This window comes from Lampris incognitus, chromosome 15 (assembly GCF_029633865.1).
Source record: "Lampris incognitus isolate fLamInc1 chromosome 15, fLamInc1.hap2, whole genome shotgun sequence".
Taxonomy (NCBI): Eukaryota; Metazoa; Chordata; class Actinopteri; order Lampriformes; family Lampridae; genus Lampris; species Lampris incognitus.
Genome location: NC_079225.1, coordinates 22,183,664 through 22,210,498, shown reverse-complemented (window position 1 = coordinate 22,210,498; position 26,835 = coordinate 22,183,664). Strand labels below are relative to the sequence as shown.

The following is a 26,835-nucleotide window of genomic DNA, read 5'->3' as shown; positions in this document are numbered from 1 at the left end:
TGAGACTCTGCTCATCAACTAACATTTGGTTGACTATTTGGGGGGGCAACCTTAGTCAATAAGAATCCTCACAAGTATCGAAAAACAAGTGTGTGTGTGTGTGTGTGTGTGTGTGTGTGTGTGTGTGTGTGTGTGTGTGTGTGTGTGTGTGTGTGTGTGTGTGTGTGTGTGTGTGTGTGTGTGTGTGTGAATGCTGAAGAGCGCTACAGTACGAGTGACTCAACATGGATAGCTTAATGGTTTCCACATAGAAAGTTTATGTGCTTTGGCATGGACTATCTGATGTATGCTTCTCTCAGACGTCTCGCTGGCTGTGTGTGTGTATGTGTGTGTATGTACCATATTGGTGTTCCTGCAACCCACATTCTGAAGACTCACTTTGTGGTCACCATGGTAACAAACAGGAAACGGTGTGTGAGTTTTACTCAGCTGAGCCTGTTCACCCTTGACAGTTCTCTACCTCTGTGTCTGTCTGTCTTTTTTTTTTTTTTTTGCTCTCCCTCCTCAGTTCCTGTGTGGCCCTCTGTGGCCACATCATTCCTCAAAAGACAAACATCACGTTGGACCAGGGCTAAAAGTGGACAAAATGAGCTTGAAACCCTAAGCAGTGCTGTATATTTCAGCCACTTGGTTTTGGGAACTTGACCACAATCTCTGAGCGCTGGAATGAGCCAAATGTGAACAGCATTATATCAAGTCACCCTCGACAAAACAGTGCTCAAAAACCACTGCACCGAGTCCTGGTTCTTCTCCTATTAGTATAGCAAATTATGATGCTACACCAAACCCCTTTGTATTTCCAGCTTCTGTACAGCCTGCCTTGGAATTTGTATGAAACCGTACCCGTTTGGTATTAGCCCCGGGACATCATCTAGACCCATTTAGCACGCAAGTCATTTGTTGAATATTTATAGAATTATAAACTTTCATTGTGTAGCCCTTATTGGTATACATTTGGCATGACTCTCGACTCAGCAATATGAGTCACTGGTGGTGCATATGGTAGTGATTCTTCCATTCCTGACTCAGATTTGCTAATGGGGCTCTGTGGCATCGGTTTAATTAGTACTACTATTGCCAATGCTGTCTTGACACATAGTTTCTGCTGCACATTCAGAACCAGAGTAATAAGGCTCCCCATGTGGTTTCAATGGGTTGTTTTTAAAGCCTCCATTGCTGAAGTGCAGTGTGTTGAACAATAGTTTTTTTTTTAATTTTTTTTTTTTACTTTCTTTGAAAGTGTTGAACTCAAATCATCAAGTTTTCCAACTATACTGATCTTTTGTTTGAGCGAGTTTGTCTTGTGGCAGACTACAAAGTCGCCAGCCATTGTTTGCTAGTTTGTTTGTTGGCTTTTCTGACTCAATCTACAACGTGTGCGGTAACGTTGTTTGGACATTCCTCACTCAAATTCAGTTGTGCTGGTTGGACAATCAAAGACCACCTTGTACGAGTGGCCTTATTCAGATTTATTTGCTTACATGTGGCACAGATCGGATATGCATTACACTGGTCAACACAATTTTTCTTGCATGGGGTTTTTCAACGGATTCTAGCTAACTTTTGGGTGCTGAATCCAAATCTGGCATTAGTTTTTGCCCATCACATCAGGTTTTTGAACTATGAAAAAATCATTATTTTTGAGAAAACAGCAATTTTACACTCGAAGTTAAAAAAAATACTGTTGCATTACAAGATCGATAGATGCAAAAATGATAAATAAACACTCAGCCTAGCATGAAATTACTTAGGAAATGAATAGGGGTCATTTTTATCCCCACCAAGATTGCCAGACTAGATGGTCAGCTTTTGTAAAATCCTGAATAAGGAGCATACAGATAGCACAAAAGCTTGTTGTGATACAGCAAATCTGAGCTCAGATTTGGATTCAGCAGCCCAAAATTAGCCAAAAACAGTTTCCAAAGTCCATGCAAGAAAAAAAAAATTTTGTAGACCAGTGTTATCACCAGGAGATAAAGCACACGGGATCAGATATCTTCAGATCTGATGTTGACCATGTTCGAAATAAACGGAATAGGAATCTGATATCTGTCTATCTGACTTTCATGTTAGCGCACAGATTTTTTTTGGGGGGGGGGGTTTCCCCCCATTTTTCACCCCAATTGTACCTGTCCAATGACCCCACTCTTCCGAGCCATCCCGGTTGCTGCTCACCCCCTCTGCCGATCCAGGGAGGGCTGCAGACTACCACATGCCTTCTCCAATACATGTGTAGTCGCCAGCTGCTTCTTTTCACCTGACGGTGAGGAGTTTCACCTGGGGGACGTAGCGCATGGGAGGATCACGCTATTCCCCCCAGTTCCCCCTGCCCCCCGAACAGGCGCCCCCTACCGACCAGGGGCGGTGCTAGTGCAGCGACCAGGACACATACCAACATCCGGCTTCCCACATGCAGACATGGCCAATTGTGTCTGTAGGGATGCCCGACCAAGCCTGAGGTAACACGGGTATTCAAACCGGCAATCTCTGTGTTGGTAGGCAACGGAATAGACCACTACACCACCCGGATGCCCACAGATTGTATTTTTGAGGTCATTGCAAATTGCTCGGCATTCAAAATGCGACACTCTCACCCTCTAGTTGCATTTCGAATGACGTGGTGTACATGTGCAGTTATTTACCACCACATTGGTGATGAAACTATCATTAGGCCTGCACATGATGGTTATTTCAAATGCAAAAAAATGGATTTAGGCAAAAAATCAGAACTGGACACCAAGACTTGCGGGGCAAACTTAGCCTAAGTGAGTTTTGATTTATCCACGCTCACCCCCACAGTATTTTACTCTGTGATGACTTAAACATTTATTTTATTTTATTTCTTTCTCCCTTTCTTTCTTTGTATTCCTTTCTTTCTTTCTTCCTTTCTTCCTTTCTTTTTCTTTCTTTCTTTCTTCCGTCCTTTCTTCCTTGACCAGGTATCAGTATTACCTACAGGTGAAGAAGGAAGTGCTGGATGGACGTCTACACTGCACAGTAGAGCAGGGGATCAGACTAGCTGGCCTAGCAGTACAAGGTAACACACACATTCACACATGCACGCACACACACATGCACACGCACACAGACATGCACATGCACAAGCACCTGCACACACCCACCTGCACACACACGCACACACACACACACGTGAACAAATGACCGCATGAATAAACTACCAGAGAGAGAACACAAGTGAGCACAAACTCACACTTTCTCAGGTCATCTTAACTTTACTACCTAATATGGATGCATACCACTGGGTGAGCCCAGTCCACTTGAGTTCCTCTGGTATCACAATCCATACACACACACACACACACACACACACACACACACACACACACACACACACACACACACACACACACACAAAACCTCATTCCACCTCCACAGTCTTTGCTCTCGGGGGCTGTCTGTGTCTCATGGGGGAATGTAAACACACAGTTAGCTTATCGCTAGCTCCAAGGTTAGCCCAAGCTGCAGGAAGTATCTTATCTACTGGGAGGGTGAGCTTCTCCGTTACACCTCCCTATGTCCCAGCGACAGCAGAACAGCAATTAGAGATGCATTTACTGTCCCTATCTGAAGGGCTACTGCAGGCAGGCAGTAGTAGATGCCGTCCAGGTGGCTGTGAATAGCGCCGCCGCTCAGCCTTTGTGTGTGCAGCACAGGCTGGCATGAGCCAAGACGGGCTGTCAGAGCTCAAGTCAAGTTCTTTTCACTTGTACACCATGAGGACTGTTTCCAAAATAAACCCGACATGTAATTGCTTGTGTACTTAAATGATGATGTGTGTTTATGTAACAGAAACCTTCAGAGGAATACCACATCAGTCCATTTGGAAATGTGTTGAATGTAATTGTCAGTCCAAATCATCTGGAAAGTGAACATTATTCATCACCTGTTAAAGTACAGAGCTTCTACTGTGTTGGATGGTGAATGTCAACAACGCTGGAACTCAGTCGACGTGAAGTGTTTAGATAATGAGATTAAACCTTCCTTATCTCACTTTGATGTTAATCTCTGTGATTCAATTGTGTGTGTGTGTGTGTGTGTGTGTGTGTGTGTGTGTGTGTGTGTGTGTGTGTGTGTGTGTGTGTGTGTGTGTTTTCTGCCCTAGCTGACTTTGGAGACTTCACTCAATTCATGTCTCAGGATTTTCTCAGGGAGTACGTGCTCTTCCCAGTGGTGAGTTCTTCCACTTGCAACTATCAAGTGTGTGGGTGTGTGTGGGTGTGCATGCACACCTGTGCACATGTGGGTGTGCGTGTGTGTGTGTGCATAACTTGCAATTGTGTGTGTGTGCGTGTGTGCATGCATGTGTGTATGTGTGGGTGTGCCTATGTGTTTGTGCCTATGTGTTTGTGTGTGCGCATGTGTGTGTGCACGTGTGTGTGTGCATTTGTGTGTGAGTGTGCATATATGTGTGGGTGTGTGTGTTTGTGTTTGTGTGTGTGTGTGTGTACCCCAAAGGCACACATTCTTGTCTCACCTGTGTACCTCCCTCCTACCTCTGTATTTAACCTGCATACTTATATGTAACTGACAGACAGACAACCGGGGGGGGGGAGAGAGAGAGAGAGAGAGAGATTGAATGCAGGGCGAGAAACAGGAAATGGGATGGATTAAAGTAAGACTTGATGAGGACATGGATGCAGAATAGGTTACAGTAAATCTCACACTGGGGTTACATAATTACATGAAAATGCAGGTTGCACTGGAATGAGACGCTTTCAGGGAAACCAAATATATGCTAATAGCATGCTGAGACGGTCATGGCTGTCTCACGCCGGCGGTGGTTTGGCCTTGCAGCGCTCACATACGAGAGTTGATGGGATTAGACAGGAGGTTACGTCTCTTGATGCTGACCGTCTTCACAGTAGTAGAGCTACAGAACCATTCAGACAGACTGCTGCTGATGGAGCTGGAAGAGGGATGGGGGGGCAGAGATACTGAAAGCGGAAGAAGATCTCAGGGTTGATTTACAGGCCACCTCTCTCTCCTGGTGAGGCAGTGCTTAAAGGGAACAGTAGAGAGAGCGCGGGTGTCAATAGGGTGAGGTAGTGGGAGTATGGATGGAGCTTGCGTGTCATCTGACCTAACACACACAACCCTCCCCCAACCCCACACTGTCTCTTTCAGCCCTGTCACCCCTCCCCCACCCATGCCTGTCTCGCCTCCCTGTCGCTGCACTTCAACTCACCATCCTGATTATCACCGCCAGGCGGCTGGGTTATGCGTTTGGTCTCACACGTGTGTGTGTGTGTGTGTGTGTGTGTGTGTGTGTGTGTGTGTGTGTGTGTGTGTGTGTGTGTGTGTGTGTGTGTGTGTGTGTGTGTGTGTGTGTGTGTGTGTCCACTGCTAATCTCACATATTACTGGGCCTGTCAGCCTAATAATTTTTGTGCACAGTTACGACTTCTCATGGTTGCGGTGATTCATCCATCCATCCATTATCCAAGCCGCTTGTCCAAATCAGGGTTGCGGGATGCTGGAGCCTATCCCAGCAGTCATTGGGCGGCAGGCAGGGAGACACCCTGGACAGGCCGCCAGTCCATCACAGGGTTGACACATTCAAACCTACGGACAATTTAGTTCAGCCGATTCACCTGACCTACATGTCTTTGTACTGCGGGAGGAAACCAGAGCACCTGGAGGAAACCCATGCAGACACAGAGAGAAAATGCAAGCCCCACACAGGACGACCCGGGACGACCCCCAAGGTTGGACTACCCCGGGGCTCGAACCCAGAACCTTCTTACTGTGAGGCGACCACACTAACCACTGCACCACCATGTCGCCCCATGCGGTGATTCAAAACCTTTGAAAAACCTGTTTTACACCACAATTGAGTACGAACTCCTCCGCTGGTTTTTCACCAGAGTCTGAGCACCGGAGAAGGGGAGATACACCTGGATCGGCACTCTACTGAGTACACTCTTCTAGTTTGTTCTTTTTTTGGGGGTTTTATCACATCTCACCCCTCCGAATTCCTCTCTTTTCTGTCCACTCCTTACCAGTCTTCCTGTCCTTTCCTTTTCTCTCCCTAACCCCCGCTTGATGTTTGTCCCTCCCTCAGAACTGGTCCCAAGTTGATGAGGTGCTGGAGGAGTGGACTCAGAAGGTGGCCGAAGAGCACAAGAGTCACCGGTAGGCCTCCGTCTTAGCCATTGTATATATTGGCAGGTGTCTGTATGTGTCCTGTACAGTTGTGTTATGAGAGGTTCTGTGAACGAGTGAAAATGTGCATGCATGTGTGCAGGTTCGTGTGTCATCACGAGTTAGAGCATGCGTGTGTTTGCGAACATTTCTGTATGCGCGTGACAGATATGCCATTGGTACATTTGCAGTTGTGTGAGTGAGAGAGGAAGTGTCATAGATGGAGAGGTTTTCAGTAGACGGTGTGCGTATGTGATTTCCAGTGAAATGCAGCCTGCCGAAGCAGAGCTGCTGTACATCAAGGAGGTGGAGAAACTGGATGGCTTTGGCCAGGAGAGCTTCGCTGCTAAGGTGCATACGTTGTCCGTGTAAAACTCATGCACACACATGCAAACAGCATAATGCACTGATCCAAGTACGTGACCCCAGTAAAAGTAAAAACCTCCTTTAAGTGTGTCTTTGTAATGGTGTCAGGGGTTTTTTTTGCTAGGGGGAATTTGGCCCATTCATTTTCTGCATGCGTCATTTTTTTTTTGGGGGGGGGGGGGGGTTACCCCCTTTTTCACCCACAGTTGTACTTGACCAATTACCCCACTCCTCCGACCCGCCCCAGTCATTGCGCCACCCACTCTGCCAATCTGGGGAGGGCTACAGACTACCGCTTGCCTCCTCCGATACATGTGGAGTCGCCAGCCGCTTCTTTTCACCTGACAGTGAGGAGTTTTGCCAGGGGGAAATAGCTATTCCCCCCCAGTTCCCCCTCCCCCTCCGCGAACAGGCACCCCAACTGACCAGAGGTGGCACTAGTGCAGCGACCAGGACACATAACCACATCTGGCTTCCCACCTGCCGACACAGCCAGTTGTGTCTGTAGGGACGCCCGACCAAGCTGGAGGTGACACGGGGATTCGAACCAGTGATCCCTGTGTTGGTAGGCAACGGAATAGACCACTACATTACCAGGACACCGCCGCATGCATCATTTTTAATATTGTGATAGATTGTCCGGAACCCCCATGTACTCATGAGACATTATAGAATCTGACATATTCGATCTGTTTAGATGATTTATTACCCTGTTTTGTATTGTTATTACACTGCTATTATAAAACAATTGGATGATGACTTACACCGTGAATACCATCACTGACAATATTCTCATAAAAAAAATCATTTTGATATCACTCATCGTAAGAATATTGTTTTTGTTGTGGGTCATTTATATTCACTTCATATTTCTCAAAAGTAGGGCATCCGAGTGGCAAAGTGGTCTATTCCGTTGCCTACCAACACGGGTATCTCCAGTTCGAATCCCCGTGTTACCTCTGGCTTGGTTGGGCGTCCCTACAGACACAATTGGCCGTGTCTACGGGTAGGAAGCCAACTGTGGGTATGTGTCCTGGTCGCTGCACTTGTGCCTCCTCTGGTTGGTCGGGGCACCTGTTCGGGGGGGAGGGGGAACTGGGGGGGACTAGCGTGATCCTCCCAAGTGCTACGTCCCTCTGGCGAAGCGCCTCACTGTCAGGTGAAAAGAAGCAGCTGGCGAAGCCACATGTATCGGAGGAGACTGCAGCCCCCAGTCTGCAGCCCTTCCCGGATCGGCAGAGGGGGTGGAGCAGCGACCCAGACGGTTCAGAAGAGTGGGGTAATAAGCCAAATACACTTAGGGAGAAAAACGGAAATATCCACAAAAAAAAACAAAACAAACAGTATTACTAAGAATTAACACCACTCTCGCTATATACAGTAAAAGGATCAAACTGGTGCTTGGGAATGTTCCCGGTACTTGTGCAGAGCATCTAAATCTTTTACTTTTGGGAAGAACTAATTCAGACATCTTGACTGCACTTCCTTCCACAGGATAACTACACCAACGACATTTTCATTGGTGTGTCCTTCATCGGAGTGTTTGTCAAACACCGAAACGGCAGATCCATCATGCTCCACAGGCAAGTCCCCCTCTCCCCCTTCATCTTTTTCCACAGCCCCCCTTAACCTTTGACCTCATCAATGAGCCCTTGTTCTCCGTCTGTCAGTACCGTGTAGCGGCGAGACTTGTACAATTAATGCGTATGAGAATAACTCGTTTGACATACAAGTGGAAATTCATTGCGTGGGAACATTGAACTCATGTGCAGATGTGGTTGTGTCTGCATGTGTGTGACAGATGGAAGGACATCGGGACGATTGCACATAACAAGTCGGCCATCACGGTGGAGATCACGAGTAAAGACGACACCATCATCTTTCACACAGTGAGTGTTGTGTCTGCTAGTGTGTGTGTGTGTGCGTGTGTAGCGCCAAGGTCTTGGAACACACACACACTCTCTCTCTCTCGCTCTCTCTCTCTCGCTCACACACACATAGTCTCTCAGACACACACACACACACAGATGTGTGTGCGTGCGTGCGTGCATGCGTGTGTGTCTGTGTGTGTATAGTGCCAAGGTCTTGGAACACACACACACACGAACTCTCTCTCTCTCTCTCTCTCTCTCTCTCTCTCTCTCTCTCTCTCTCTCTCTCTCTCTCTCTCTCTCGCTCTCTCTCTCTCTCTCTCTCTCTCTCTCTCTCTGTCTCTCTCTGTCTCTCTCCTCTCTGTCTGTCTCTCTCTCTCTCTCACACCCACACACACACACACACACACACACAGACGTGTTGCACAAGGTTGTCATGTGGGAAGTGCAAAAAAATATATCCACACGGACAAACATATTGGCAAACATCCACACACAAACACACAAACAAACTCCATCTTGTTACTGTCGTACTGTTACTTCTAAACATTTTGAAATGTTAATATTTTTCCTCTCTCTGTGTGTGTGTGTCCTCAGGAGGATATGGAAATGTCGAAGTACATTGCCCGCCTTTTCACGGCCAGACACAAGTTCTACAAACAGAACAAAATCTGTGCAGAGTGAGTCTAGAGGACACTTGTAAAGGCTGGCTGAAGGCCATGGAGAACAGCTAGCACCTAATATAGCTACTGTCAGAGCTAGCCATAGGATGTCTGTGTGTGTGTGGGGGGGGGGGGTAAACAAGATTAGCTAGTTTTAGCCATTATTTTATTTCTTAAACAGTCTTACTTGTTTTTTTTAAATGCTAAATTATAACAGGAAGTGGTAACTTTTCTAGAACATGTTGGGGCATCCAGGTAGCATAGTGGTCTATTCCATTGCCAATACCAACCTGAGGATCGCCAGTTCGAATCCTCGTGTTACCTCCAGCTTGGTCAAGCGTCCGTATCGACACAATTGGGCGTGTTTGCAGGTGGGAAGCCGGATGTGTGTTTATGTGTCCTGGTCGCTGCACTAGCGCCTCCTCTGGTCGGTTGGGGCGCTTGTTCGAGGGGGAAGGGGGAACTCGGGGGGAATAGCGTGATCCTCCCGCACGCTACGTCCCCCTGGCAAAACTCCTCACTGTCAGGTGAAAAGAAGCGGCTGGCGACTCCACATGTATTGGAGGAGGCATGTGGTAGTCTGCAAACCTCCCCAGATCGGCAGAGCAGCAACCGGGATGGCTCAGAAGAGTGGGGTAATTGGCCAAGTACAATTGGGGAGAAAAATCAACAACAAAAAAGAAAAGTAAAACAGAAATAGATACTATTCTGGAAGTAAAGTGCTTTATTTAAAATGGTGTCTTTTAGTATTTGTGACCTGGAGTTCACAGTTGACCTACTTATTTATTCACTGTTGAAGCGGCGCTCACGACGCTCACTGGTCAGGAAAATATTTAGAAAAGCAAATGTCATGGTCTGGGATTGATCAGGGAGAAACACGCAGAATTTGCTGTTGCAATTGACAGAAGGAACCTGCCAAACTACTTCAGCATTTGCACGTGAATGACGTCCATGACCTGTCCCTTTATGTGTCTTGTTTTTTTCTCCTCAGGCCAGCCCACTCACCTGCACCCATCCGGAGGCGACCCACCTGGACCCACAGTCTCCCTCTGGTACTGTCCCTCTGTCAGAACCTTTCTCTTGGTTTCATATCTTGATATTAAATCGGATAGAAACATCCTCCCCACGTCGGGTCCTTTTCAAACCTGTAATTCACTCTGGCCTATTATATAAATGAGACCAGGAGCTAAAGAAAGAGGGAGAAGTTCGGAGTGGAGACTGAAATATCTGTGGTCAGGGATTTTGACTTTGGTCTCCCACTTGGGGCAGCTCTTCCTTGTGCCTGAGAGTCTTGGTTTAACGCGCGTGGGTGGTGTGCCGGGTGTTGTTGGAAAGTTGTGAGGGTGTTGTATAGTTCCACTTCCGGCACAACAATGAAGGCAATGATTTGTGCGTCTCCCTCCCTGCTGGCTAGACAATTGCGAAGCTAAATGTGGCACAATAGTTCCTCAGTCAGTCCACTTCAGCGCTCAGATGTCAATCTGACAGAGCCACAGGGTTTAGTGGTTGAGGTGACCGCCACCATGACCCTAGAATATGACTGGGCTGACAGTATTCATCTACCATAAAAAATAGGTATTCAATGAGGGGAAAGAATAGTTTAAATTTATATTGATGGTGTTGGTAGACTTTTGAAGGTATTGCCACGGGTCTTGGGGGTTAACTGTAAGTTAACATCAGTGACTTAATGAGAAACTGTTGCTTCGCCTCCATTGTATATGTCTCCACATAGCCTCGGCCCCAGTCCTGCAGCTTCCAGTCCATGCATTCCCAGTACGGCGAGCATTACCAAGACACACAGAGCTCTCAAGGTAGGTGTAAAGCTCTAACACACACACACACACACACACACACACACACACACACACACCCTCCAAGCCAGCACTTTAACCACAACTCAATTATCACAGGAAGTCTCTCTGATTATAACTATTTGAAACATTTGAATAGCACCAATTGTGCCTTTCCCATCATTCGGATGACTCACTGCGTATAAAAAAAATTTTTTATGCTCTCCCAGCCAATCAGAGTCCAAGTTTCAATGTTCTCCCTGCCAATCAGAGTCAACTTTTTAGGATGCATAGCCCTTTCCTTGTTTGTGTTTCGCCCTTCCAGTCACCGTTTGACTCACTTGCTGTGCCTTATAATCCACAGAGTTGCAGTCACAACGGCTTGACACCAAAATGAGCAGGGGGGGGGGGCATTTTGAGTGTGCTTCTCTGTGTGGGTGTGAGATCACTTCGAAGTGTGACATCAATCATCATGCTCCGTTTGTGTGGACTGAGAGTGTGCGTGTGTGTGTGTGTGTGTCTTTGTGGGACTGAGATAGTTTCACATGAGAGAATGCTATACTTGTCCCAAAAGAGAGGAACAAAATGCATTCCATTGTTTTCTTTTTCAAATTGGAAAGGACTAAAAGAGTAACAGAGTTCAAAATACCCCAAAAGAAATCTCCTCATTTCTTATTTTGCAGCTGATGTTTCAGCCTCATTTCTTGAGAGAATTTCAAAGAGAATTCACCCGTATGTCATTCATTTTTCATTCCCTTTTCCCCTTCCAGACAGTATCTTCCACGAAGACCCTTACTACAAGTCGGAGACCAGTCTGGACGGCTGCCTGGTGGAGTTTGGCTTCCACAACGGCACCGTGCCCAATGGCAGTATGTACAGCAGTCCCAGTGTGAGCTCGCTCAACCACTCCCAGACTTTTGTCCAACCCTCGCCAATCTCCTCCAACCTCAGCATCCCTGGCAGCGAGCTGATGCGGCCCGACTACATCCCCAACCACCGCCACAGCGCCATCATCGCTCCGTCCTACCGACCCACGCCCGAGTATGACGCCGTCATGCGGCAAAAACGCCGCATGCTCCCCACACACCATGACCTCCACAGCCAATCACTGCGCAGTCTGAACATCAGCAACGCATATGCCTACCGCCAGCCTGAGGCGCTGGTGTATAGTCAGCCAGAGATGAGGGAGAGGGGCCCCTATCACGGCCTGGGGCCCAGCCCAGGACCCTACACACCACAGGTACAGCTAGATGCATCCTCTTTTGTACACCACAGCTGTTGTAAGATGCACCTGACAAGCTGTACCGTACTTGTGTGATGTTGATGTGGGCTGTTTTGTTTTGTGTTTTTGTTTTTGTTTTTATTTTTTATGTTCCACATTGGGTTTGTGATTTTATCCATCCTGCAGATCAGCTACAGTAAGCCGGTGTCCCACGGCCCCCACCAGGGGGGACCGGCAAGCAGCCAGGGCCCCTGCCAGTCAGCTTGCGTCAATGGCAACGGAGGTGTTGGCGGAAGTGGAGGGGTAGGAAGCTCCATCTCCCACACTGTTAGTACACCTGAGCTGGCCAACACCAAGCAGCAAGGAACCAACACGGGGCGCTATGCAGCTACAGCAAACATGCTAAGAAACCACATGTCCCGGCCGCCCCCACCTTACCCCTCTGGCTCCTTCCGTCCTGCGACCAGCACGCCGGACCTGGCCAGCCACCGGCATCGTTGCATTGGGGGCAGCAGCCCTGAGTTGGTCACCCGCATGGTGCAGTTGTCTGTCAAAACCTTCCAGCCAGACAGCTCGGCCGTGGTGCATCAGTCCCTGCAGGAGGTCAGTGAACCCCTGACGTCAGCAGCCAAGCACCGCTCCACGCTGGGCAAGAGACACAGCATGGAGGTGATAAGTAGCATGAGAGGGGGAGGGGGAGGAGGGATGGAGGGCTTGGCGATGAAGGGCATGAACGCACCCCTCCATCGGAGGAATACTCTTAGGGAACAGGTGATGCCCCCCCAGCCCCAAACCCCTCAAACCCAGCCACAGGCTCAGCCCCAACCTCAGCCTCAGCAGCCCAAGGAGTTGCCCTTGCAGATGCCTGCCCAGAAACCGCCCGAAGGTCCTGGAGCACCTGCTGGCCCAGTGGCCTACCAACATCAGAAGACTCTCTCCAACGCCACCATGCTCATCCACAGCAGCGAGAGCGAAGAGGAGGAGGAGGAGGAAGAAGAAGAGGAGAGGCCAGAGTTCGATGTGCAGATCCCCGGACTCAACGAGGACATCAGCATCAGTGCCCAGTTGCAGGCCGCTCTGGCCAAGCTGCCCAACAAACCACCTCCGGAGTACCCAGGACCCCCCAGATCTGCCAGCAACACCCAAATCCGCCCCCAAACCCACACCCATAATCACAACCACACTCACCACCACAACCACAATCAAGGACCACAGAAAAACCAGGGACCAATGGGCCCAGCCCATGCCCAGGCTCGAGTGCCCAAAGGTGGGCAGATTCAGAGCGGTGGTGGAGGCGGGCCAGGAAATGGTGTTGGAGGTGGTGGTGGTGGGACGCTGACTCGAGGGGACCAGGCAGGGATAAACGGGGCGGTTCTGGGCCCGTCCATATCAGAACCAGACCTGACCAGCGTGAAGGAGAGGGTGAGGAAGGAACCAGTCAAAGAGAGGCCAGTTTCAGAGATGTTTTCTCTAGAAGACAGCATAGTGGAGCGGGAGATCGCCCAGAGGGTAAGCCCAGAGGCCCTGTAAAGCTATATAACAAACTGTATAACTTTACAAATTATGTTATATGATTACATAATATACCAAAGATGCACATATACCAATAAAAACTTCTTCAGGCACAGAGTCAAAGAAGTAAAATGGACCAGAGAATTAGGACTCGCACACTTAAATACTCCAAAACAGATTTATTAATTAAATGTGTGAGTCCTAGTTCACTGATCCATTTATACAGTGCATCCGGAAAGTATTCACATCCCTTCACTTTCCCCACATTTTGTTATGTTACAGCCTTATTCCAAAATGGATTAAATTCCTTTTTTTTCTCATCAATCTACACACAATACCCCATAATGACAAAGCAAAAAAGGTTTTGTAGAAATTTTTGCAAATTCATTAAAAATAAAAAACTGAAATATTGCATGTACATAAGTATTCACACCCTTTACTCAGTACTTGGTTGAGACACCCTTGGCAGCGATTACAGCCTCAAGTCTTCTTGGGTATGAAGCTACAAGCTTGGCACACCTATATTTGGGGTATTTCTCCCATTCTTCTCTGCAGATCCTCTCGAGCTCTGCAAGGTTAGATGGGGAGCATCGCTGCACAGCTATTTTCAGGTCTTTCCAGAGATGTTCAATGGGGTTCAAGTCTGGGCACTGACTGGGCCACTCAAGGACATTCACAGACTTGTCCCGAAGCCACTCCTTCGTTGTCTTGGCTGTGTGCTTAGGGTCGTTGTCGTGTTGAAAGGTAAACCTTCGCCCCAGTCTGAGGTCCTGAGCGCTCTGGAGTAGGTTTTCATCAAGGATCTCTCTGTACTTTGCTCCATTCATGTTTCCCTCGATCCTGACTAGTCTCCCAGTTCCTGCCACTGAAAAACATCCCCACAGCATGATGCTGCCACCACCATGCTTCACTGTAGGGATGGTATTAGCAAGGTGATGAGAGGTGCCTGGTTTCCTCCAGACGTGACATTTGGCATTCAGGCCAAAGAGTTCAATCTTGGTTTCATCAGACCAGAGAATCTTGTTTCTCATGGTCTGAGAGTCCTTTAGGTGCTTCCTGGCAAACTCCAAGCGGGCTGTCATGTGCGTTTTACTGAGCAGAGGCTTCCGTCTGGCCACTCTACCATAAAGGCCTGATTGGTGAAGTGCTGCAGAGATGGTTGTCCTTCTGGAAGGTTCTCCCATCTCCACAGAGGAATGCTGGAGCTCTGTCAGAGTGACCGTCGGGTTCTTGGTCACCTCCCTGACCAAGGCCCTTCTCCCCCGATTGCTCAGTTTGGCTGGGCGGCCAGCTCTAGTACGAGCCCTAGTGGATCCAAACTTCTTCCATTTACGAATGATGGAGACCACTGTGCTCTTCGGGACCTTCAAAGCTGTAGACATTTTTTTGTACCCCTCCCCAGATCTGTGCCTCGATACAATCCTGTCTCGGAGGTCCACAGACAATTCCTTTAACTTCATGGCTTGGTTTCTGCTCTGACATGCACTATCAACAGTGGGACCTTATATAGACAGGTGTGTGCCTTTCCAAATCATGTCCAATCCATTGAATTTACTACGGGTGGACTCCAATCAAGATGTTGAAACATCTCAAGGATGATCAGCAGAAACAGGATGAACCTGAGCTCAATTTTGAGTGTCATAGCAAAGGGTGTGAATACTTATGTACATGCAATATTTCAGTTTTTTATTTTTTAATAAATGTGCAAAAATTTCTACAAAATCTTTTTCACTTTGTAATTATGGGGTATTGTGTGTAGATTGATGAGAAAAAAAAGGAATTTAATCCGTTTTGGAATAAGGCTGTAACATAACAAAATGTGGGGAAAGTGAAGGGGTGTGAATACTTTCCGGATGCACTGTATAATTAGATAACAAAATTATGTATTTGTTTTATGTAATTTTATAACAATTATATATCAGATCATAACATTGTTTTTTTTCTCTTACTCTAACGCTAAATACCGTCATGTCTCCCAGTGGTTAAAACAATTTCATGAGTTTATGATATTTTGCACCATTGTTACGAGAGGTTTAGTTTTAGAAATATTCAGCCCAGTCTGAATTTGGACTTGAATCCTGGGCATAGAGACAAGCTATTATAAGGGTAAGATAGAGATAGATAGACAGACAGATAGATAGATAGACGGACGGACGGATGGACGGACAGACATCGATAGATAGATAGATGAGTAGTCACCCCTTGCTTTAAGCAAACAACCACACCTCTATAGCTGTGAATATTGCAGCTTGTTTACCAGCTAGTTTCGTCGCTCCTGATCCCGGGGCAGCTAACCCCTATTAATCCCACAGATTACACTTTGGGCTGGGTGTGCCCGTGTTGCTCGGTACCCTGTTAAAGACGCTAGCATTTGACACAGTACCAGTTTCCAGGCTCCAGTTAAAACACATAATCGCCTCACTTAGCCACACTCACACATGCGTGCACACATGTGCGCACACACACACACACAGACACACACAGTGTGTCTGTGTGTGTGAAGGTGCAGATCCTTGCATACATGCAATCAACATTTTAACTTGCAACAACTGCAAAGTTTCCGGTCACCTCACTTAACACACAGAGACTGCTTGTAAAGCTTTCAGCCGAAGCCAGCCTACCTCCCGAGCCGCCCCTGGTGACCCCCAAGCTGTTGTTTGGGCTGTCCCAGGGGGAACAAGTAGGGCGGAGGGGTAGAGACCTGGAGGTTTAGTGGCAACAGAGATTAGGAGAGGTAATCCTTCGAGGAGGGAGGGACCACGCAATGTGGGTCAGAGTTTGGCTTGTGTGTCTGACAGAAACGACAGAGAGAGAGAGAGAGAGACGAGGAGACCGAGGCAGTTTGTTTGCTGGTGCAGTAAAGGAAGGGTGAGAGAGAGAGGCCCCAAGAGGTAGGTCCGAACAAAGCAGGGACTGAAAGAATGAGAGGAAAGCAGGGAAAAAGGGCTATGAGAGAACATTTTTTTGGTTAATGAGAAGTGATGCAGATGGATGGGAAAGATAGAGGTAGAACAGGAAGCTGCGGGTCGGTTTCAAACGGGTGGACCAGCAAACAGGGTTAGTCAGTTAGTCAGCCTTGGAGACGCAGACCACCATAGCAAGTTCATGTTTCAGGACAGCACCCCGCGGGGATTGATACACAGTTTGGCCACAAACGGATCTAATCCACACACACACACTGACTTAGAATTATGTACACAGATATACACTCAAGCTAATACTCATGCACAAGAGTGTACACACATTCACAATTCTCCCCACCCACTGCAAGACACACACTCATACACACACAAGTCAGACCAGAGCAGATCAGTCAGTCCATCTTTGATTACTGCTGGTACCTGTTAACATGACGGCGGGCCTGTCCTCTTTTTTGAAGACGTTGGAGAGACAGAAGATGTCCGTCGACTCCATGAAGAGACCCTTGATGATGGCTGCCCTCAACGGCCTCTACGTGGCCCGCATGCCTGTCCCGGAGAGCCCCGCTGAGGACGGTGCCAAGGCTTCCACCGATGAACGGGTAAAACATCGCTCAGTGTTACCACTCAAACACTTGTCTTTTTCAGCCCTTGGGACAGTGTATCATGAGGTATTTTGTGACATCCATCCCTTTACGCAGTTAAATCTGATAATGAGCGTTGTCATCATCGGATATTAATGTGGATAATTTTCTGCTTGGAATAAGTTGGAGCCGTGTGTTTTCCTGTTGCTACATCAGGTATCAGGTTCCCCTAATGATGATCCATTTGATCATGTCTTTGTGTTTGCTTGGAGTTTGTTTTACTTGTTTTGTAAAGCAGGATTTTTAAAGCTTTTTGTGCAACAGCTGTTAACATGTAGACCAATTTTACTGATGTTTTCAAGGTATCACAGATGTAAACAAACAAGTTCAGTTTCAAAATCAGTGCATAGAACATTTTGTACATAAAAATGCAAAGCAATGTGCCAGACATGAGACTAGGTAAAAATACATGAATATAAGAAGGATTTGAACTAATAAACAGAAATATATACAAAACAATGCTATAAGGATACAGACTCAGGTTTGGGTAAGGGCTAAGTGCATGTATTTATATGCCGTTTTATATATGCACATTTATATGCATATGTCTTTATATGCATGTATTTACATGCACTTTTATATGTGCATATTTATATGCATATGTATTTTATATGCACATTTTATATGCACATTTTTATATGCATACGTATATATATGTGTATGTTTTATATGCATGCATGCATGTGTGCTGATGGGCGGTATTTGGATGGGATGTGGATCAGTCATGGACTTACAAACCTGTCATTCAAATCCTTGAATAACCAAATGTTTCCAGAAACATGTCTCCCTTATCCAAACTGTTTTACTTTACTCTTTTTGTTTTTTATGATAGGGGTATTATAGGTTTGGTTTATTAGCAGCAGAGCAATCTTACCTGATAACAATAACAAACGTGACAGGACTAAACATTCAGAAATATGTATTAAGAAATTTGTCTTGGAAAAACTAAAAGACAATCTGTTACAATCACACTAATTGAGTGCTAATACATTGCTAAAGCACCGAGTCTGTATTTTTCTGGCTGTTCGGCTCAGAGTTGTGAAACCCAGCCTTTGTACTTAGTGTTGGTAGGCTAATGGGGGCAAGCCCCAAGTGGGCTGTGGAACGCATGGCATGGTGGTGCTTATCGCCTCTGGGCCTGGTGGTATGTTAAGAATGTGACCCGAGAGAGAGACTGCCCTCTCAATCTGGACTAGCCTAACAAACATATCCCCCCCACCGGGCTGAACAATATAGAGAAGTACTCCTTCATCACTTGTTTTATAGTAGTTGCAATGACACATTACACTTGAGCTCAAGTACGGGTCCTAATGGGCGCATCAGAACCAGATTCACAATTGTAAATCCATTTCTGGAATTCCTTAATGTGAAAAGACTGTCAGAGACATTAGTATGTAAACAATTAAGAGTGTCTGTACTATTCACTTTCAAACCACTCAGTGATGTCACTCTGGAATTCAACAAGCAACCTTCCCTTCTCTCCATCACCCCTCTCTCTCTCTCTTTCTTTCCTTCTTTGTCAATCTCACACCCCAGTGTCAAATGCTGGAGTTGAAGCTGGAGGAGGAACTGGTCTTCACCGAGTACGAGCAGGTACCCAAGAAGAAGGCTGATTGTGTGCTCACCACGGCAACGATGCCCGATAATGCCGAGCGCAACCGCTTCCGTGACGTTGTTCCATACGAAGAGAACCGGGTTGAGCTGGTGCCGAACAAGGAGAACAACACGGGCTACATCAACGCCTCTCACATCAAGGTTCGTGTGAGGTCAGAGGTCAAGGACTGGATGTAAAAAAAACAAACATGTTTATCAAAATGTTTTGACACCATAACCCAGCTAAAGTTTGCAAACAAGTTCTTTGGCTGCTCACTTAAACTGAAAAGCACAATATTATTATTGTTATTAATATTATTAGACTTTTATTAGAGTATTAGTTGATAGACTGTTATTAGACTATCATGAGAGCCTCTTTCTGCTTGTTCATGGTGGGTGGGAAGCAAAACTTCAGGAAGAACTGAACGTGAATATCCAGTTTGCTTTTTATTCATCTTTCTCCAAGATGATAAAAACAGATAAAAGTGCTCAACAAATGAGGAGCGGAATATTAAGATAGACTATCTTAAAACACACACACACACACATATATATACACACACACATATATATACACACACACACACACATATATATATATATATATATATATATATATATATATATATATATATAGTGGGGGGGTTTTCGAAACCGTCAATGGTGTTATAAGTGCTCAACTAATGAGGAGCAGAATATCAACATAGATACAGGAAAAAAAGTTTTAATGCATAGCATTAAAACTTTTTTTTTTTTATGCATATCTTCCTCTCACCTCTCACCCTTTTTCGGGTGGTGTGTGTCTTCCTCAAGCTCGGGTCCTCTCCCAGAGCCTGGGAGTTTGGGGGTTCTGCACAGTATCTTAGCTGTTCCTAGAACTGCACTCTTCTGGACAGAGACCTCAGATGTTGTTCCTGGAATCTGCTGGAGCCACTCTCCCAGTTTGGGGGTCACAGCCCCTAATGGTCCTATTACCACTGGGACTACTGTTGATTTCACTTTCCACATCCGATCAATTCTTCCTTCAGCCCTTGGTATTTCTGTAGCTTCTAATGCTCTTTCTTCCTAATGTTGCTGTCGCTCGGGATTGCTACACTGATCACTACTGCTGTCTTCTGTTCCTTGTCGACCACCACAATGTCTGGGTTGTTAGCCAGCACCTGCTTGCCAGTCTGGAGCTTGAATTCCTGCAGGATCTTAGCTCTGCCATTCTCAACTACCTTTGGCAGTGTCTCCCATTTGGAGTTGGGGACTTCAAGTCTGTATTCAGTACAGATATTCATGTACAGTATCCCAGCCTATTAGTTCTGCTTTTCAGTGTATGCTTTCCCAGCTATCATTTTACACCCTGCTACTAAGTGCTGGACTGTCTCAGGGACATCTTTGCACAGCCTACATAAGCTGGTGTGGTAGACCCCTGCCTCAACCGATCTGGTGCTGAGTGCCTGTTCTTGTGCTGCTACAATCAGAGCCTCTGTGCTGTCCTTCAGTCCAGCCTTTTCTAGCCACTCGTAGGATTTCTCGATATCCGCCACATCTTATATCTTTTGATGGTACATTTCATGGAGGGGCTTGGTCTTCCATGATACAGCTTCTTCTTCTTCTTCTTCCACACTCTCTGTCTTCTGCTACCGGAGGTACTCAGCAGTTCATCCTGGTGTTGGGCTCTCTCTGATGTGGATGTTCCTTGTTTCATCCTAATAGTGGCTCTGACACTCACTAACCTTCAGCCCCCATCTTTTCACTTATTGTAGAGTCTCGGGCTGCTGGACTTCAGGTGGAACCCTCCGTGCATTGTGAGGAGTTTCCGAGTCGATATGACTCTATTCGTGTTACTCTCACTCATATCCAAAGTAGTTGGTTTGTATAGCATTAGGAATTTAAGCCACGGACTCTTACTGGAGACTTGTCCCAACCGGGGTTTGAACCCCCAATCTCCAGCATGAAAGCCGGTGTTCTTACCTACTGAGCTATCAAGCTGCATATGGTGGCATAGTGGCCCAGTGGTTAACACTGTTGCCTCACAGCAAGAAGGTCCTGGGTTCGAACCCCAGGCTGTCCCAGGTCCTTTCTGTGTGGAGTTTGCATTTTCTCCCTGTGTCTGCATGGGTTTCCTCTGGGGGCTCTGGTTTCCTCCCACCATCAAAAAGACATGCATGTTAGGTTTAATACTCCTGTCTGTGCCCCTGAGCAAGGCAATGAAAAGAAGAACTGGAGTTGGTCCCCGGGCGCTGCAATTGCCCACTGCTCCTATACAATAGGATGGGTTAAATGATGAGAACAAATTCGCTGTAAGAATACAATGACAAGATAAAGGGGCTTTCTTCTTTCCTCTCTCTCTCTCTCTCTCTCTCTCTCTCTCTCTCTCTCTCTCTTTCACACACACACACACACTATATATAGTTATAAAACTATACATATAGTTTTTTTTTCTTTTTTGTTTGTCAGGAAGTGCTTTGCAAATGACTAAGGCTATAACCCAAATCCGTTCATCTCGCTGCAGTTTTTAGTTGTGTTTGTTTCTAAGGAGGGAAAGTCAGTAGGAGAGGATGAAAGGCAGCTACTGAAGGTTGTTTGGGCCTTTAAGCTCCCAGAGATTGTGGAATTCCCAAGGAATGTAGTCCAAACTCCAAACCTTCCTAAGTCAACCTGAGCTGCTCTCCCTTGTCCTTTATTCATTTTTTTAACTATAAGCTGTGCGTGTGTTTGTGTGTGTGTGCATGTGTACACGCGCATTTGTGAACAGCATGTTGTGTGTGTAGTGCACAAGTGTGAGCAAATTGGCAGTGCTGAGTCACAGCCTATCACCGCATAACCCTCTTACCTCCCAGTCACCTGAGGTAAGAGCCATGGGACACAAGCCCCTGTTTGTTCCTTGTCCATCTCTAACAGTGTTTACAGTCACAAGGTGGCCTGAGAGACCAGCTGGAATGCGCACATTATGCAATGAAATTGGAAAGTCTCATATTGGGCAGATTAGGGTGTAGATGAATTAAGCTCCTTTGTCAGGACTGTGTTAAAACATGATAGTGAGGGGAAATTCATCAAAAGGAAAGGGTGTCTGAAGAGACGGGCTCCATCACAGATTAAAAAGATAGTCTGTCAATACTGCCCTCTAATGGTGGGCATTAGTACTGTCCGTGTCTGTGATCGAATTGGTTATTTACATTTTAAATGATAAAATTTGATTTTTATCATTTCTGTTTAATGTGAGTGTTCTCAGATGTGCTGCGCTCATTTTAGATTTTTTTTTTGACAGTGAGATGTTGAATGTGAAAATGTTTTCTTTTTTTTTCTTTTTTTTTTTTTGATATACTTTATTGATCCCCATGGGGAAACTCATGCTCTGCATTTAACCCATCCTAGCTGTGTAGCTAGGAGCAGTGGCCAGCCGCCACGCAGCGCCCGGGGACCAACCCCAGCTCGTCATGCCTCGGTCAGGGGCACAGACAAGAGTATTAACCCTAGCATGCATGTCTTTTTGATGGTGGGGGAAACCGGAGCACCCGGAGAAAACCCACCACAGACACTCAATTTCACTGTAATCTCCTTGTGTATCAATTGAACATTAACACGTGTGTGTGTATGTGTGTTTCCAGGTGACGATCAGCGGGGAGGAGTGGCACTACATTGCCACTCAGGGCCCACTGGCCAACACCTGTGCAGACTTCTGGCAGATGGTCTGGGAACAGGGGGTCAATGTCATTGCCATGGTTACTGCCGAGGAGGTAGATGCACTAGCAAACATACACACACATAGAAAAACACTCACAGATTTGGATATTTTCAGTTGCAAACTAATAGTGTGTGTTTGTATGCTGAAGACGGATGACACCAAGACATGGTTTGTGTGTGTGTGTGTGTGTGTGTGTGTGTGTGTGTGTGTGTGTGTGTATACCTGTGCACATGTGAAAGTTGGTCTGTACATGTTAGTTATCTCTGTATGTCTCTGTGAATGTGTGACAGTCAATCCTAAATGTCTATTTTTATCATCACCCTAATCTAGCCCTCCTTCGCCCCGTTCACTCATCTCTACATCTCCTCTCCCATCAGGAGGGTGGCAGGTCCAAGAGCCACCGCTACTGGCCCAAGCTGGGCTCCAAACACAACTCGGCCACTCATGGGAAGTTCAAAGTCACCACCAAGTTCCGCACCGATTCTGGCTGCTATGCCACCACGGGGTTAAAGGTCAAACATCTTCTGTCAGGCCAGGAGAGGACAGTCTGGCATCTGCAGTATACCGACTGGCCTGAGCAAGGCTGTCCTGAAGACGTCCAGGGATTCCTCTGTGAGTAGTCTTCCCTGCCCTACCCCTATTGGGGTAGATAATCTCCAGTAATGTAGTCTGATCTGACAACATAGTAAAGGTCGGGTTTTGGTTGGCCTCTTCTAAAAACTTGCTTAAAAAACTATGAAAGTAATGTACTGTAACTAGCACACTCAACTTCATTATTTTCACTCTATCCTTACCGCCTGCCTCGTAGCCTACCTGGAGGAGATCCAGTCAGTGAGGAGGCACACCAACTCCATGCCGGACACCTCCAAGAGCCTCAACCCCCCTGTGGTGGTACACTGTAGTGCCGGTGTGGGCCGCACTGGAGTGGTCATCCTCACTGAGCTCATGATCAGCTGTCTGGAGCACAACAAGGTGAGCGGACAGGGGGGGGGCAGACACATGGCTGTTGTCAAAATAGCCTTAACTGGGTCCTACCCGAGACCCGTACCAGGCCAGAGATGAGCCTGGAGCAATTAAGGTCAAGTCCAGGAAGGATGAGTGTTTTCTCCAAGACAACATTTGTTTGGCAGGATATGCTAGACATTGTGTAATTGGTATCTGGTTACGTCATTTTGTTTCTTGGCCTGATACACTGGGTAGAAAAATATGGTTTACTTTAATTTGTTTTAGAGAAATGTGATAATTTTGTATAATCGATTCCGTCAATGGGTTGATTCCCGGCACTAACTAAAACTGTTAAATTGAAGGGCCATCAACCGGCTAGTGTTGAGTGGGTGGTTGTTAAGAAAGACACACTGGTGGAAAGCACCGATAAAGTCTCATGTGTTGTATCATCTGTTTGTGTATGCCAACACAAATGCATGGTAGTTCTGTTGCTTCTGACAGGGTTTTAGACAATCAATACATTTCAAATGTCTCACTTTATGTTTCTTCTGTCTGTCTGTCTGTCTCATGCTCTCATACATTAGGAGGTAGAGGTTCCCACCATGCTTTCAGGTCTACGGCAGCAGAGGATGCTGATGGTGCAGACCATCTCCCAGTACAAGTTTGTCTACCAGGTCCTCATCCAGTTCCTGAAGAACTCCAGACTCATCTGAAATTATGACCCACCCTGGCCTTACCTGACCCAGCAGAATGGCAATAGATGACAACAGTGGTACTGAATAAAGGATGAAGACTGAATGATGAGTGTGAATGATAGGGGCCCCTCGGTTAGGTGCGTTTGTGGTGTGAGCTGATTTCAGTGCAAAAGGCCAGAAATGTTTAAGCTGTAGGCTTTAGCAACTCAAAATAGACTTTGTGCTGCTTTGATTATATTACTTACATGTTTGTCATTGAGAGGCCGTTTGAGGGCATGAAGAAGCGAGGGCATTTGTATACAAATTGAAGGGCAAAGAAAAGGAGGTTATGGATCAGCCTGCATCGAAACAGACTTTCATTCCTCCTTATCGGCATACCCTATCTGTGTGTTTTTATTCTGTTTCCTTAGAACTAGTATGTGTAGCTAGCACATCCCTGACCAGTAGGGAGAGTCAGAGGGAGCTCATGAGAGATGGTACCTAGCATGCTAACAAGCATGCTAACAAGCAATTGGCTAACAGCTACACATTAACGTTAAGCAACTGATTCGCTGTTTTGTTGTTGTTGTTTTTTTGTTTCTTTAAACTCCTATTTCTTCCCTTTTTAGATATTGGAAATTATAAATTTTAATGGCTAACAATTTTTAAAATGAATACGACCTTGATACAATTAATCTAAAATGCTAAGATGACGCATCACTTTATCAAAACTGAATAATTTAAAAAGAAGTGCCAGTTTCAATTCAGAATATCTAGAGATGACAGTCATTATCAGCAACGATACTGCACTGCATGTGCACTGGGTAGCAGCAGTGTTATAAATACAATTTTCTATTTGATAAACTCTCTAAAAGAGATTGCCAAGTAAAAGTATTCCTCTAAATAGCTGAACATTTCCTCCATATTTATATTATTGACTCAATGCAGCAAATAATTTGTCTGAACATTTCAACATATTTTTGTGTTTAAAGGAAAGAAAATTTCAACAATTATTTATTTCTATCAACTTAATGCTCGTTTGTATTGGTTATGAGTGCGCCAGATGTGAAGCATTGACTAACACTATCATTTCATGGCCTTATCAAATTTTATATAATTTAACTCGCTTTTGGTAAACCTTTCCATGTTGCTTGTTTAACTGCAACCTTCCTTGTGACTGTCGTTAGGATGGCTCCCCAATTTCCCTCTGAAGAAGCATCTGTTTGTAAGCTCAACAAGTATATAGACTTAAATAGAACAGTTTCTTTCACACACACACTCATAGAAAAGTAATATTCTGTCCTGCAGTTACTAATCTTCAGAGATTTGTTACCTAAGTCATTTCAAGACTGTCTTAAAGAATGCGAGTCTGTAAGACTGGTGATGCGAACAAAGTAATTTCACCGTTCACTATGCAGTCGGTAAAGAACTGTACCCTTTTACTGTAGCTATGAGCCCTCACAGTGATGCTGTAACCCCGGGTGGAAGACAGTCACTGTCTCTTTCAAACTGTGCCTTATTTAAACATTGGTGAAACTACCTTGCTGGTGTCGCCATGGCGACGCAGCGGGTGTTGATACACTTAAGAGCCGACCACTATTTTGAGGCCTGTGTTTGTTTGGTAAGCTAACTTGTATTTAGCCTCTCAGAAAGGTTCGACATCTGAATTGACATTCACCCGTCGTCGGAGGTGTGCTACGCTGAAGTGATCAAATCTAGCGTTTGTTATCACTCACCTAACTGACATCCGTTTAGGGCTGGTTTACCACGTGGTAGGACGGTGATATCTTGGATTTGTTCTTACTAAGGAGGGCGATATTAAGTGTTAAATTGTTTATGTGACCGACCTGTCTGTGCCTCAAAAGGCAGCCATTTTCTATAATCTTGTGATCCAAATCCACTAAATTGTGGTATTATCATGTGCCTCAGTATGTCTACAAAATGTCTGTATTTTGTAGCTCTTCATTTTGTATGTATGTTTAATCTTTTTTTCTTTTTTTTTTTTTTATTTCTCTGAATTGTAATACAAAGCCAGCCATGTCCAAAGTAACTCTGTACATAATGGGCATGCGAGAAAAGATTTTTACGAATGTTTTTTTTTTCCTGACTTGGTACCCTTAAAATACCGCAAGATAATAATAATAAACTATGCATGCTCTTTTATACTCCAGTGTATATATCTATTCTCAGATAATTATAAGCTTTATGCTCTCTCGACGTGTAAGTGTTCTTTTGCACTTCTGTTCTCTTTGTGACAGTATTCTCTCACGCTGCATTCCAGTTTATTGTTGTTTTGTTTTTACCCCTAATTTTTTGGCAGAATTTCTGATTAGCGTTCAAAATATGTTGTGTACATATGTTTTGTATATGCTTTTCAGTACGTCAAGTCCCCCCCCTTTTTCTCTCCCTAGACACATATGAAGCTGTTGTACTTGCTCATTATGCAATAAAGCCTTATTTTCTCTAAGTGTGTGACTACTTCATCCGTTTGGGGAACATGCTGTTGCTAGTGTGTGTGCATGTGAGCATGCACGTGCTCATGTGTGGCCTTTCTTCCCTTGTTGTGTTTGGGATATGATTTAACACACAGCACTCACACGAGGTGTTAATGCAAAGACTAACGCTGCACCACAACGCACCATTGTGGCGGGGTCACGTTCCCTGGCTCCTAATAGGCCCCAGGTGACGAAGCAGCTGGCCTCATCGGCTGAAGGTGGCTTTGTGGCGCTGACCCACACACAAAACATCTAAACAGCCTGAGATCGGCGAAAGTCAAGCACACAGCTGACATGTCAGTCACA

The 26,835-nt window shown here is 45.8% G+C and overlaps 1 protein-coding gene across 1 annotated transcript in view; it reads left to right on the top strand.

The window, feature by feature from the left end:
• LOC130124983 (tyrosine-protein phosphatase non-receptor type 14-like) overlaps positions 1–26,493 on the top strand; it is a 51,461-nt gene extending 24,968 nt beyond the window's left edge. The window contains exons 4-20 of the mRNA XM_056294375.1: positions 2,940–3,037; positions 4,124–4,191; positions 6,082–6,152; positions 6,425–6,512; positions 8,022–8,110; positions 8,329–8,416; positions 8,996–9,078; positions 10,052–10,112; positions 10,793–10,871; positions 11,621–12,090; positions 12,259–13,581; positions 16,964–17,104; positions 18,683–18,901; positions 22,339–22,467; positions 22,793–23,027; positions 23,224–23,387; positions 23,945–26,493. Coding sequence (XP_056150350.1) covers positions 2,940–3,037; positions 4,124–4,191; positions 6,082–6,152; positions 6,425–6,512; positions 8,022–8,110; positions 8,329–8,416; positions 8,996–9,078; positions 10,052–10,112; positions 10,793–10,871; positions 11,621–12,090; positions 12,259–13,581; positions 16,964–17,104; positions 18,683–18,901; positions 22,339–22,467; positions 22,793–23,027; positions 23,224–23,387; positions 23,945–24,073 — 3,535 coding nt within the window. The 3' untranslated portion in view covers positions 24,074–26,493. The remainder of the gene's footprint in view (positions 1–2,939; positions 3,038–4,123; positions 4,192–6,081; positions 6,153–6,424; positions 6,513–8,021; positions 8,111–8,328; positions 8,417–8,995; positions 9,079–10,051; positions 10,113–10,792; positions 10,872–11,620; positions 12,091–12,258; positions 13,582–16,963; positions 17,105–18,682; positions 18,902–22,338; positions 22,468–22,792; positions 23,028–23,223; positions 23,388–23,944) is intronic.
• Positions 26,494–26,835: the final 342 nt, after the last annotated feature.